This window comes from Myotis myotis, unplaced genomic scaffold (assembly GCF_014108235.1).
Source record: "Myotis myotis isolate mMyoMyo1 unplaced genomic scaffold, mMyoMyo1.p scaffold_m19_p_14, whole genome shotgun sequence".
Taxonomy (NCBI): domain Eukaryota; kingdom Metazoa; phylum Chordata; class Mammalia; order Chiroptera; family Vespertilionidae; genus Myotis; species Myotis myotis.
In genome coordinates this window covers 48,148,937-48,163,550 of record NW_023416318.1, presented here as the reverse complement: position 1 = coordinate 48,163,550, position 14,614 = coordinate 48,148,937, and the positions used below count along the sequence as shown (strand labels likewise).

The 14,614-nt window shown below is 36.9% G+C and overlaps 1 protein-coding gene across 13 annotated transcripts in view; it reads right to left on the bottom strand.

The window, feature by feature from the left end:
* Window positions 1–1,921: 1,921 nt before the first annotated feature.
* PUM2 (pumilio RNA binding family member 2) overlaps window positions 1,922–14,614 on the bottom strand; it is a 67,888-nt gene continuing 55,195 nt past the window's right edge. For 8 of the 13 annotated variants that reach the window (XM_036335249.1, XM_036335257.1, XM_036335253.1 and 5 more), the window contains 8 exons: window positions 14,343–14,610; window positions 11,749–11,878; window positions 9,747–9,881; window positions 8,223–8,360; window positions 7,446–7,571; window positions 7,085–7,206; window positions 6,393–6,585; window positions 1,922–4,912 (listed from right to left, as the gene is read on the bottom strand). In XM_036335249.1, the coding sequence (XP_036191142.1) occupies window positions 4,781–4,912; window positions 6,393–6,585; window positions 7,085–7,206; window positions 7,446–7,571; window positions 8,223–8,360; window positions 9,747–9,881; window positions 11,749–11,878; window positions 14,343–14,610 (1,244 nt within the window). In that variant the 3' untranslated portion in view covers window positions 1,922–4,780. Of the gene's footprint in view, window positions 4,913–4,944; window positions 5,997–6,392; window positions 6,586–7,084; window positions 7,207–7,445; window positions 7,572–8,222; window positions 8,361–9,746; window positions 9,882–11,748; window positions 11,879–14,342; window positions 14,611–14,614 lie in introns of those variants that run through there. The other 5 variants (XM_036335256.1, XM_036335259.1, XM_036335252.1 and 2 more) reach the window with 2 other exon arrangements.

Here is a 14,614-nt window from a genome sequence, read left to right as displayed (position 1 = left end):
CGAAAGGGTTTGGAACCTGGGCATTCTAATTCCAGGGTCCAAACTGATGCATTACACCCTGATGTCCAACAAAATTTGAACTAATGTTAGTTTAGCAAATTCCTCAATTACCAAGTAGAATACAGGGCAACTTCATTTGGCTTAAGAGCCTGGTAAATAACTAGGAAAAAAATTTCTATCACTGGAATGTAAAAGAAATTGTCTACAGAACTCGGAGGTAGTAAAGTTCAACAAAAATTTTAAGCTTGTATGATCTACTAGAGGCCCGGTGCATGAAATTTGTGCAGGGGGGGGGGGGCCGCAGGGGAGAGTCCCCTCAGCCAAGCCTGTGCCGTCTTGCAGTCCGTCTTGCAGTCCGGGAGCCCTTCGGGGATGTCTGGGGAGTGGGCCTAAGCCGTCAGTTGGACATCATTAGCGCTGCTGCGGTGGGAGAGGCTCCTGCCACCGCCACTGTGCTTGCCAGGCGTGAGCTTAGCTTCTGGCTCAGTGGCGCTCCCCCTGTGGGAGCACACTGACCACCAGGGGGCATCTCCTGCATTGTCTGTCCCAGTGGTCAGTGCACATCATAGTGATGTCAATTTGCATGTTAGCCTTTTATTACATAGGACTAGAGGCCTGATGCATGAAATTCGTGCAAGAGTAGGCCTTACATCCCCCAGCTGCTGGCACCGGCTTCCTTCGCAGCCCTAGCTTTGTCCGGAAGGTCATCCAGTCTAATTAGCACATTATGCTTTTATTATTATACTGTAGCTGTTAGGTTCTTGGCATCAAGTATCCCTCAGACCCAATGTTCTATGGGAAGTCAGGATATTATTCCTCCTTCACAGGTAACTTAAAGGCCTAGAGCAGTGACGGCAAACCTATGACACGTGTGTCAGAGGTGACATGCAAACTCTTTTGGTTGATTTTTGTTAAATGGCATTTAAATATATAAAATAAATACCAAAAATCTAAGTCTTTGTTTTACTATGGTTGCAAATATCAAAAAATTTCTATAAGTGACACGGCACCAGAGTTAAGTTAGGGTTTTTCAAAATGCTGACATGCCGAGCTCAAAAGGTTCACTATCACTGGCCTAGAGGGTTGTTTGCCCAGATTCCTCAGGGCCCAAGCTAGGCCTGCCTGCCTCCCTCCTTGGGAGCACTGGATGCCACAGAACTCCATTCCTTCTCACCCGTTTTCATAGATGAATTTACTGCAAGTCGGGGCACCAGCTCCCCCTCAGATATGTTAGTCAGATCCTCCTAAGTATGGTAGACGGTGAATAGTGCTCCTTAGGGGTTTCTCTGCCCTCCCCCTAAACCTGAGAAACCAATCGCGAGGGCAAGAATAATACCACGTTTAGGTTACTAAGCAAAGAGTGGGAGGATATATTATTGACTTCCTTTTGAGAATCTTTAATTTCATCATTACGAACTGGGGTAGGTCAACAATTTAATAAGGGTTGATTGCAGCTCAGAATAGAGCCAAATCAAGGTAACATGAAAACTGAGGATAAACAATGTGTACAATGAAAATTCCTTTTCCCTTGTATGTAACCTCCATTTTGGATGCTATCAAATTACGTGCGGTTTTTACTTTAAATAGCTATAGAAGGGATAGGAAAAGGGAAATAGCATTAGCATTAGTTGTGAATTAGGTTCTAGGTATCTTTATTCTCAATTCTTAAGATCAATGAGGATTTAGAACTAGTACTGCCCTGGGGTAAAGCACTGAACTTCTGAGTTCACAAACCCAAAATATATAATCACTCTATGTAATTGGACAGAAATCCTGAAATTGATCAAAAGAGAGGACTGATACCATGAGAGGGATCAGTTGCTCCAGACTGGTGGTCATGCAATAAAAATATCTTTTGTTTTCCTTAAGTCAGAGTAAACTTGAACGGGCAATCTGAATTAAACTGAGGTACAAAGGGGTATTTATCTAGAGAAAAACACAAGACCAGATTTATTTCATACAATGTTATTCACACATTTTTCATTTTCTAATTTATACATAATATACAAAGAAGTGAAGATAACATTATTTCATATGAACCAATAAGAGCCAGGACTTAAGACAAACTGGTCCAGAAACAATCCATGTTGAAAGGAGACACTCAAGAGTGAAGCCTCAGTGGCTCTGCCCAGTTAAGTTCCTTTATTCTGAAAAGCCATTTTCAGATTTTGTCAAAGTTCCATGCCAACTTTTATTAAAAGTGAAATCCCGGGTGGGTACCAACAATGGCAGACCACACCATGTCTACCATGACACATCCTTTTCTAGAACAGGCCCCAAGTACTGGGACGATTAGGTTGTCAGGACACAGGGGACCCTCAGGACCCCAGAAGAGGGTTGCTTCCCAATGTGCTCGTCTCTAGGACTTTCCTCATTTGCAGAGGTAACTGCCTGTGCCAACAGAGGCTACGGATAAAGGGAAATCAGGAATTCAACTGTGCAAATCCAAGAAAGTCACTACCAATCTCCAACAAGGACAACTTGGATCCTAAAACCATGAGCTGATTGATACTGGGAACAAAAATTGGACGCGGCGCCAAGACACTAAGGCTGGCAAAACAAAGGCAAGAAGGTGGGAGAGCAGCTTCGCAGGGGAAGCACTGCCACTGTGACTGGGACGTGATGAACCAGTGTGACTCTGAGAAGTGACAGTGACAAGTGGTTGGATTTAATGGCCTCAACATGGAATGTTGGGTTAAAAAAACAAGAGCAACTCAAATAAAATATGAAAAAGTATGCCTGGCATCCCAAACTTCATGCCATTATTTTTAGGTTCATGATATGAGCAGCTCAGTGATAAAACCTTTATATTCAATATTGTGCTCAGAAGATTGCTTTTCTTCTGCAGACTTCCTAGTAAAAATCCCTTACATGTTCCATCTAAAGAGATAGCATGGTTCATTAGTTTTCAGCACTAAACATAAGTGGGTCAACATAAATGTTTTATACAAAATACTGACTTCAACAAAATACAAAGCACTTTCTTTATCTTTCAGAAACTGAATATACAAAGCAAGTTTTTTTCCAAAATATTTTCATAGGCAAAGGATTAAAAACGATTTTAATTATACACATATGGTCACAATTTTGCCTTAAAAAGATTGTTGGGAAATGTACATAAGGCCGCTTGTAAATGTACATCATGTTACTGTTATGTCTTATGTCCAGAGAAAAAAATGTTATCATACAGATTTGCTCTTACTTGGGAGTAGGCTATCCAAAAATACAGTACTCTTCTGTACAAAGAAAAAAGTCACATCACATTTAATAAGATGGAAAAAGCATTGGCCTCCATGTTAACCAAATATCTCAGTCCAATACTTTCTATTATGCACAATACCCTGACTTCTTGAAAGGGATCCAAATCCTAGCATGTCCATATTAACTATGTTATAAAACAAAATGTTTCTCATAATAATAAAAAGAAAGTTGGTTCATACTTCTGAAATCATATAAAGATAAAAAAAATTTTAAAAAATCACTCTTGATTTGGAGAAATAAATTTACATTATACAACACTATATGCCAGGTCAAAGAGGGCAGGGACATAAATGTACACTAAAATGCAAATGTTTCCCAAAGAGATAAAACAAATTCCATTTACAGCATGATGGTTTACAAATGTACACCTGTACAACCAAGGAAAGCATTACTACTAAATTAGCAAGGCTTTTATAATAAACACTGAAACAAGATTTGCTTTTCCAAATTGTAAACTTACCATCTATTACTACACACACAATGCATATATTTATAGGAAGCAAAAAAGGCTATCTGAATATGTAATCATGCTTAAATGTTGAGCTATCAAATTCACTTTTCAGTGGCCCCCTTTTCACCTCTATCTGGTTCCCACTTTCTGAAATCTACTATGAAAAAGCAAAATAAAGCTCAACACTTCCTCAACATGTCCTTGTAATTCTATAAGCAAAACAATACACAAATTTCCACTCTTTCTCATTGCAAACCAAACCGAAAAGTTAAAATGGGACTTAACTTTCCGTTTAGTGCACTTAACTCGATGGAAATGTCACCATGATTTTGTTGTTTTTTTCTATCTCTTACAACAATTACATATGTTAAGTATATACAATACTTCTGTACATTGCCAGAAACATTTTAGGGCAGTATTTGATTAAAACCACATCCACTGTAAATAATGTTAAGTTCTTTTCATCTCAAATCATTTAATTCTTATCTTACTTGCTGAATTTTATTTGCATGATAGATTGTGAATTACCAAAATACAACTTAACTTTTTAAAAATATTAATAATATTTATGTAGTTGATTGTTAATCTGTTATAAAAGGCTTCACACAAAGGACAAAAAAAAAATGACTATATTTCTATATACATCTCTATAAACCTGTTGTGCTATGGGGTCCATAGACCTACCAGACTGCAAGCCAGTTTATTAAAAGAATACTGTACTTTTTCCTTTAAAAACTATTTTTGTGGCTTTACAAGGTAAAAATTTACAAAATATGTGACAGCTTTTTTTGATACAGTTACATCATATACAGGCATTCTGTGCTTTGCCAGCAATCCAATCTGATAGGTCTCCACTCAGGGCGAAATATCATTTATAATTCACCACTCCCACCCCCCAAATATACACAAGAACCTTAAAAAATTTACAAATGGATGAATAAAGTCAATAAATAGTTTTGCTTTAAAAAAAATTTTGACGATTCATAGTTGAGTTGTGTTTTGATAATTCACAAAAGAAAAGTTCTTTTCACGTGGTTATGGTTACATTATCTTCTTTCTCTTTTTTCTTTATAGCATTCCATTTGGTGGTCCTCCAATAGGCCCTAGATCTGGGCTATTTTTCAAATAGTATTTTTCCAACTTGGCCAGTATATGCTTCCCATATGTGTATTTGCGCAAAGTAGTAATGTGAGGTCGAATCTGAAAAACAAATAATCTGCTTAGGTATGTTCTTTTAGTTTCTGATTTCTTAAAAAAAGTGCCCCATAGCCAAGTAATTTAGAATAATAGTTGGGATTTTCAAAGAATAGCAGAGGAGCTCTAAGCACAGCAGGGGAGTATCTCTAGTGAGCTACCACAGTAGCAGAGGAGCTCTAAGCACAGCAGGGGAGTATCTCTAGTGAGCTACCACAGTAGCAGAGGAGCTCTAAGCACAGCAGGGGAGTATCTCTAGTGAGCTACCACAGTCTAGGAAGGCAGAATCTTACAACTTGAGACAGCTGGGCAAAAACGCAATTCAAAATAAAGCAGAAAACATACGCAAATGGTCAGATGTGTGATGGCTACTACATTTAAGATGTTCAATATCTTACTAAATGTGTTAACACTCAAAATCTAATAGGTTTGAAAATATAAATGAAAGAAATCATAACATTATCTTCCCATTTAGATAGGCAAGAACTTTATAAGTAATTGGTAGTTATGAGATAAATGTAAAACAGGTACCCTTTTTATATACTGACTAAATAGATGTGCAAACTGAGAGCAACTTGGCAGTACCTATTAAAATATAAAATGTTTACATACCTTTACCAGCAATTCCACTCTAAATATTTTCCTTACAAAAACATTTATGCAGACATTCATATAAAGCACTGCTGATTACAGTTAAAATATTAGAAATTGCCCAGACAGCTTTGACCTATGAACCAGGTCACCTCGATTCCCAGTCAGGGCACATGCCCAGGTTTGGGCTTGTATCAGTAGGGGACATACAATGATCAATGATTCTCTTTCATCATTGATATTTCTATCTCTCTGAAAGGTAGAAAATTAATACATCAGCTGAAAAATGTTAAAAATCAGAAGGCCAAAAATATTTATGATCATACAAGATCATTTTCTCTTTAATATAAACAGGAATCCAAAGAGGTTACATATGTTGTTCCATTTTTTAAATGACTAAATTTAGAAAAAGATCAAGATATTCAAATATTATTTCCTCCAGTGTTCTTTTTAACAGATTTTCCTATGGAACTTGATGTCTTTACAAAATTATTAGATTCTAGGAAGAAGATAGAGAGAAAAAACAACTTAACTGATTTAAAACAATCAAACAAACATAAACTCTGTCCCTGGAAAATTTATTACGTTATTGAGAAAATCAATGTTCGACCCATGTAAAATGGCAAATCAAGTATACTGAAATAAGATGGGGAAGGGAAGAACAATGCTAAAGGTAGATGAACAGATAAGAAATGAATCTGATTTTACTGAGCACATTACCTTAAAAATTTAATAAAGGGTACACCATACTAACCTAAAATCAGGGTATCAATACATTCCACCACCACCCCAGTTATAACATAGATAAGGAAAATTAAAGCCTAGGGAAATTAGATGCATAGCCTAAAGCCACACAAATTGAATCAACTGTTTTCAGAGCTATTAAGTATATTACCTTGTGCATGATTATCTTTCTCTGAGCAGGTTCAGCCATATCAATCATCTTCTGAATCACATAATTGGCATACTGGTCCTTCATCATGGTGTATAAGGCACTGTGAGGACCGTCATTCTGGCAGCACACTTCATCAATCAGTAAAGCTCTCTCAGCACGGGAGGCATGAGTAACACACTTCTCTACTACATTGCTGAAAATTAAAGCACATACACAAGAATTTACTCAATACACTGGAAGAGAGAAGAATCAAGATGGGAATCTCTTGTAATTTTCTTACAATTACTTTTAAAACAAATTGATATCACAGAAGGACACATATTGGACTTCCACAAGTTTAATTATGGGTCTCTTAAAATCGAAATTAAATTGTAATTAATATTATAATTTTAAAACGGGGAAACTAGGTTATTAATAAGGTTTGAGACTTTCACAAACATGCACTAAATAAATTAAATTTGCATTTACTCAGAGGTCGTGGGGACATAATTTTCTAACTACAGATTTCAGAAATAGAAACTAATTTGTCATGTAGATTCTTTAAGAATAAAAGCAATGTTGTGCATGTCCTTTTTGACTCTACTAAAGAAAAGATTATATTTCAATGTTATGTTCTATATGCATTTCTGTGCTTACTAATAAAAAAGAAAGAGTTGAAAGAAGATCCTTAGAATTAGAAAATAATGCAATACCTGGCAAATTTGTGTTGACTCAGGGCTAAGACCTTTCCTCTGATTTCGGAAACAATTTTGCTCTTGTCTTCAGGTCGACCATGTTCCAGTACATGCTGAATAACATAATTGCCATACTGATCCTAAGTACAGATATTTAAAATTTATTTTAAGTCATTCCTTAAGAATTATTATTCTTTAAAAAGATATTAACCATTTTTCTAAAAAATACAGTATATGTACTCAGGAGAGTACACTAGCTTTTGTTTCACTGTGTTTCTACAGTGTATTAACTTAAGAAAATTATTATACCTTAAAAAAAATAAATCAGAACATTTAAGTATATATATATAAACATTTCATATTATGAGGGAGCTTATACCTGGACCAACTGCTCAGTGTGTTGGTGGAGTTCTTCTAAGACAGGCACAGTCTGCTCTGCAGTGCAGTGCTCTAGGATGCGCTGGATCACTCTGCACCCGTAAGGATGAGTTGAAAGTACAAACACCTTAAAAAAATGGGAAGAATTAAAATTTCCTTTCTCTGACACTCTGAATTAATTTAAATAAAATGGTGGGGAATTCACATTTAATACATCATCAAATTTGTTTGGATTTTCCCATTGTAACACATATTCAATTTAAAAATATGATTTTCAAATTGCATTAATCCATGGGGTGCTCAATATGAGTTAACAGATATTTTGATTAAAAGGAACCTAAACAGAAGATGAAAGACATGTAATAATGAGGAGAAATGTACTGTGGGGTGAGGACAGTGCACACTGTAATTAGAAACTATTAATTACAATGTATTAGTTGCTAATTAATATTTGTCTTTTATTATACAGTTTTAAGTTTTCCTCACTCTTCTCCCAAGAAATTTGAAAAAAATTAGTGTACAATTCTAACAGAGGTTATCTTTACTTCTTAAAGTAATGTAATTAAACTCATATTTCTATTTCTCAGCTTCAAAAAAAATGAAGGTATTGACTCACTCTGTAACAGAGGCAGAAATTAGTGTACATTCACTATTCTGTCCCCTATTTTTTATGTGAAAGTACTGGGAATTATCTTGTGACTTATGAAAAAATGTGTTAACACTCAAAATCTAAAATAATGCCCTGCTAACTAGGTAGAAGCCAAAAAAAACCTCTTACTTGTCCTTTGAAAGCATCAATGATGAATTGTAGTGACTGTGGCTGAACACATTCAATACATTTTTGTACAACATGGTTCCCATTCTGATCTTTCACACATTTGAGTACATGACCATCCAGCTCCTTTACCATTTCACTCTGCAGGAGAAGATGACATTTAAATAACTGCCTCATCAAACAACATTAACAGGATTACAAATATTGAAATGAGAACAAAAGTATAATAAAAATTTTGTTTGCAGTTTTTTTCATATGAAAGTTTAACCCTCCCCCACAACGTATAATTTGCAGAAGCCAATAAGGTGAAAATTACTAAAACATTTTGCAAGATTATAATTTGAATTATACTAACTGAAATACAACCTAGTGATGAACTGGCCATATTTAAACTATCTTCACTGTGTACATCTTCTACTCATGTTTCTCAGCTGACAACTAATATAACTCATTCAGAACTTTTTCTCTACTTAGCACTATTCTTCCCCAAAATAATTATTTTAAATGCATGAGTCCAGCAGCATGGCTCAGTGATTGAGCGTCTACTTATGAACCAGGAGGTCATGGCTCAATTCCCGGTTAGGGTACATGCCTAGGTTGCGAGCTCGATTCGCAGTAGAGGGTGTGCAGATGATTCTCTCTCATATTGATGTTTTGATCTTTCTCTCTCCCTCTCCCTTCCTCTCTGAAATCAATAAAAAATACATACATATATATATATATATATATATATTTCAAAAAAAATACCATTATTCATTAACTGGTTCATGTAAAGCTTACTCCCAAGAGTTTTACACTTTCAAATATTAAAGAAACTTAAAATAACTTGACATGGTATATTTCCCATTTAATATATATGTATCTTCTTTTAAAGAATTATAAATCTTGTTAATTCTTAGGTTACTTTTCCTGTTGAGTGAGATTTATAAAAACTTCATTCTTATGATAGAAGTATAAATATAATCCAAATAAACATTGGAAATAGTAAAATGTATTCCCGATATGACAGAAAATCAAATAAGCAAGTGATAGCAAAAACACCCACTGTCTAGCACTCTGCTTATCACACAGTAGGTAATAAAATATATTCATGAAAGAGATGAAATGATGAAGAAAATAGAGGGCAGAGCAAAGATCTGTTGTATAACTTTTTAAAAAAATATAATTTTATTGATTTCAGAGAGAAAAGGAGAGGGAGAGAGAGAGAGAGAGAAACATCAATGATGAGAGACAATCATTGATTGGCCGCCTCCTGCATGTCCCCCACTGGGGATTGAGCCCACAGCCTAGGCATGTGCCCTTGACTGGAATCGAACCTGGGACCTTCAGTCCGCAGGCCAACGCTTTATCCACTGAGCCAAACCAGCTGGGGCTGCTGTATAACTTTTAACTAATAACTTACTGTTAAGACAGTTTAAAAATCTTTTAGTCTAACTGGAAACATGTAATATTTCACTCCAAGATTACTGTATGATAAAAAAGGTAATTTAAAAACTGAAAAAATACAAAAATTTTGTCTTAACTTACAATTACCTGTTGATCAGATGAAATAGACTCTAATGCTTTCTGAATAACACGGCAGCCATACATCTGCAAGGCCAAGGGTAGAACATGACCACGAATACGAGTAGCCAGGGCTAATTTTTGATCCAAACTCCCAAACTGACAGAGAGGAAAATAATATTATTAAAAAGTGACCATAATGCTACTTTGCTAAACTTAAATAACCCACTGTTTGTAGCCTATTGAATCGACTTTTAAAATAGGTATTGTGAAGGGAGGAGGCATTTAGGTAAAAGTTAACTAAGACAGACCCAGAGATGCTTAAAATGGTAAGTGTATTACTTGCTCTGGGGTCAAAAATTTCTGTTATTAACATACACCTTCACTTTTCATTTCAAACCAACAGCCCTCATCTTTAATATAATAAATCTGAGCCATACATTCAGACTAGTTAATTCTCAACTATATTCTAACATAAACTACAACACAGATGTTTAATTATAAACTAATTATATAAATTATAAAATAAACTAGAGGTCTGGTGTACGAATTTGTGTACGGGTGGGGTCTGGCTGGCCTGCCCCGATAGATCAGATTGAGCAGGGCCAGCTGGGGGGAGGGGCCTGGGTGGTTGGCCAGTTGGCACTGCACCCTGGTCGAACACCTGGTTGAGGGGACAATTTGCATATTAGCCTTTTATTATGTAGGAAAGATAATATCTAACAAATCCAAGTAAAGACTATCCTATTATTTACTGCTTCATCTAAGAGTTACTCCCAATGCTTTATATTTTCAGATATTAATCAGGATTAATATTAACATTCCATTTTAAGGTAGGCCCATATATTTATCTGTTGGACATTTGGGTTGTTTCCACCTTCTGGCTATTCCGTATAATACTGAAATGAAAACTTAGTGTTTGAGACCTTGTTTTCAATTCTTTGGGTATATACAGTGTGGGGCAAAAGTAGGTTTACAGTTGTTCATATGGAAAATACAGTAATTAATAATACAAGAAAAACTGTTTTGCCTATTCACAACTATAAATGTACTTTGCCCCATCCTGTATATATCTAGGAGCAAAACTGCTGGGTTGTATAGCAATTTTATATTTAGTTTTTGAGGAAATGCCAAACTGTTTTCCACAGCAGCTGACCCATTTTACATTTCCACCAACAATGTACAAGGATTATAACTTCTTCACAGCTCCACCAACATTTGTTATTTTCCATTTTTAAAATTACAATCATCCTAATAAATGTAAAGTGAAATCTCACTGTGGTTTTGAAATGTTTCCCTAATAACTAAGGATGTTGAGCTTCTTTTTCTATACCTACTGGCATTTGTATATTGTCTAAGAAAACATGTCTATTCAAGTCCTTTGTTCACTTTTTAATTGAGTTGTCTTTTTGAACTTTAGTTGTTCTTTAAATAGTGTGGGTATAAAATATTTATTTTATATGATTTACAAATATTCCCACCCAAGCTCATGTATTTTTATGTAAAAACTAGAGGCCCGGTGCACGAATTTGTGCATGGGTGGGGTTCCTTGGCCTGGCTGGTGATCATGGCCTATTGGAGGGCCCGCTGGCCTGGGGGAGGGACCCTGGAAAGTTGGTCAGCCAGGGGGAGGGGCCATGGGACGTTGGCCACCTGGGTAGAGGGGCTGCGGGAAGTTGGTTGGTGGGGAGGGGCGGGGGCCCACAGGAGGTTGGCTGGCTGGGCCCCACCCCCGATCGGGACTGATGGGGGGACTGGCCGCCCAGGGGGAGGGGCTGAGGGAGGTTGGCCGGTCACAGGAGGTTGGCTATGTGAGTGCACTGACCACCAGGGAGCAGCTCCTGTGTTGAGCGTCTGCCCCCTGGTGGTCAGTGCACATCATAGTGACTGGTAGACTGGTTGTTCTGGTTGTCGTAAGGGTCGCTTAGGCTTTTATATATATAGATGACTTTTACCCAATTTCCTGAGCTTTTTTAAGTATTGAGCATATACTTAGATAGATATACAAACATGTATGGATGCTTACCTCAAAAAACTTTTGAATAACATAGTTGCCAAAAACATCTGTCATTAATTGATATGCTGCTTGTAAAATTTCATTAAAAACCATCTGTCGCTCAGCTGGAGTAGCTCTCTCTAGTTTTTGCTGTATGAACCTACATGGAAAAAAATTTTAAATGCATGACAGTACACTGAAAACAAGCTCCTACAAAATCCGTAGGACTTGAGTACTTACACCCCCAATCCACGCAAACACAATTATTTTCAGAAACAGTACTAACACATTTTCTATGGTGGACAGCCAAGGTAAAACAAAAAGAAAAAAGTTATGAAGCATTTCTTTTACAACACCTTTAATTTAAAATTACTAGTTAAACAGGGAAAAATAAGAATGTAAAGATGTTTAAGTTAGTTCCGGTTGCATTATAATCAAAAAGAAAATCACAAACATTTTACTGGTTATTCGTATTGTATATTTTCAGAATATACATACAATAGTACTAAGTATCTTTTTAGGCCAGAATAAAAGAAACCCCTAGAAATAAAGCTCATCAAACGCAACTGAATTCCTTATAAGCTAGCCCTTGTGAATGACACAAGGTTCATTTGCTACTCTTAAAGAACTTGCAACTAGAGAGGGAGATAAAATTTATATGCAGCTATCTGATCAATAACTGTATTTCTTAAATTTCAGTTTTAGTACTCGCTTCAGCAGCACGTATACTAAAAATTTCAGTTTTACCTTAAAACTATAAAAAAAGAAAACATCTCAAATTTGATAAATGTATTAGAATTCTATTACCATTCTCCTTTCTGTGCTGTATCTTGAGAACACGACCTCAAGCCTTGCTGGTTTGGCTCAGTGGACAGAGCGTCAGCCTGCAGACTGAAGGGTCCAGGTTCGGTTCCAGTCAAGGGCACATACCTCAGTTGCAGGCTCCTCCCTGGCCGGGCCCTAGTCACATCTACCTCAAGCATTATGGTATATGCATTTAATGTACAAAGGCACTGCCCTGGCAACTGTGGCTTAGTTGGTTGGAGCATCGTCCTGTACACTAAAAGGTTAGGGTTTGATTCCGAGTCAGGACACATACCCATGTTGCAGGTTCGATCCTCAGATGGGAAGTGTGAGGGAGACAACTGATTGATGTTCCACTCTCACATTGATGTCCCCACCCCTCCGCCTTCCTCTATCTCTAAAATCAATTTTTAAAAAGCATGTCTTTGGGAGACGATTAAAAAATAATATGTACAAAGGCACTAATATTTCTATATTTGAATGTTTCAATTTAAGCTGAATATCTATAATAATAAAAGCGTAATATGCTAATTAGACCAGATTGCCTTCCAGACGAAGCTGGGGCTACACCGGAAGCCTGGGTGCCGGGTGTTAGAAGGAAGCTGGTGCTGGCAGCTGGGGGAAGGAAGGCCTACTTTTGCATGAATTTCATGCATCGGGCCTCCAGTAAATCTATAAAGGAACACAAAAGCATTTAACTGATTTTTAACTTTTTTAAAAAAAGATAATATATACATCAGGGATGCTTAAAGTCCACAAATGAAATTTAAAAATTTTTAAAAAATATATAGTATTTTTAAATATATTTTATTGATTTTTTTACAGAGAGGAAGGAAGAGGGATAGAGAGTTAGAAACATCGATGAGAGAGAAACATCCATCAGCTGCCTCCTGCACGCCCCCTACTGGGGATGTGCCCGCAACCAAGGTACATGCCCTTGACCGGAATCGAACCTGGGACCCTTCAGTCCGCAGGCCGACGCTCCATCCACTGAGCCAAACCAGTTAGGGCTAAAATATATTTTTAATGATTTCAGAGAGAAAGGGAAAGGGAGAGATAGAAACATCAATGATGAGAGAGAATCAATGATCAGCTGCCTCCTGCAAGCCCCACACTGGGGATCAATCCTGCAATTTAGGCACATGCCCGACCTTGAATCAAACTGTGACCTCCTGTTCATAAGTCAAAGCTTAAATATTGAGCCATGGCGGGCGGAATTCAAAATATTTTAAGAAAAATTTAAAGATGTTAAATGATTTAGAGTCAATGTATTAAAAACAATCCAATAAAAAGGCACTACTATATTTTAGGTATTAAAAATTCTCATAAAAGAAAATTGGAAAATTAAAAAAAATGTAAACCTGTATTTTTATTATTTATCCTAATATAAAAGACAAAATATAATCCATAGTAAGTATTTATTTTTTTAAAAGCTTCCAACTTTTATGCAGATCAAATGATTCTAGTCAAGAAAAATTTAGGCTTTTACAAGGTAGCAATTTCCAAGACAAAAATGCTGTGACTCTGGCCAGTGTGGCTCAGTTGGTTGGAGTGTCGATCCATACACCAGAAGGTGGTGGGTTCAATTCCCAGGCATGCCACATACTAGGGTTGGAGGTTCGATTGCCAGTCAGGGAGTGTGCAGGGGCAACCACTCTCAATCAATCAATCAATCAATCAATCTCTCTCTCTCTCTCTCTCTCTCTCTCTCTCTCCTCCCTCCCTCCCTCCCTCCCTCCCTCCCTAATAAAAATACATCCAATAGGATTAAAAAAAATTTTTAAATGTAGTGGAAAGTATCAAAAATCATAATCACTTACCTAGAACCATGCTGGTCTTGAGAAAACTCAACTATGTGTCCAATCAAGTCTCTAAGTTGAAGGTTTGGGAAGCGGTTATTTCTGAAATCTTCCAATAATCTACTTCGGCCTGAAGGCATAATGTCAGACCTATTATACCGAAGCCTCGGAGGAGGAAAGAGCTGGCTGCTGGAGCTGAACAGACTGGAAGTGCTGGAAGCACTTCGATACTTTGCTTCTGCTCCGGGGGCTGCAGAGATATAGCGACCACTACCATTTGTCAGTCCTCCTAC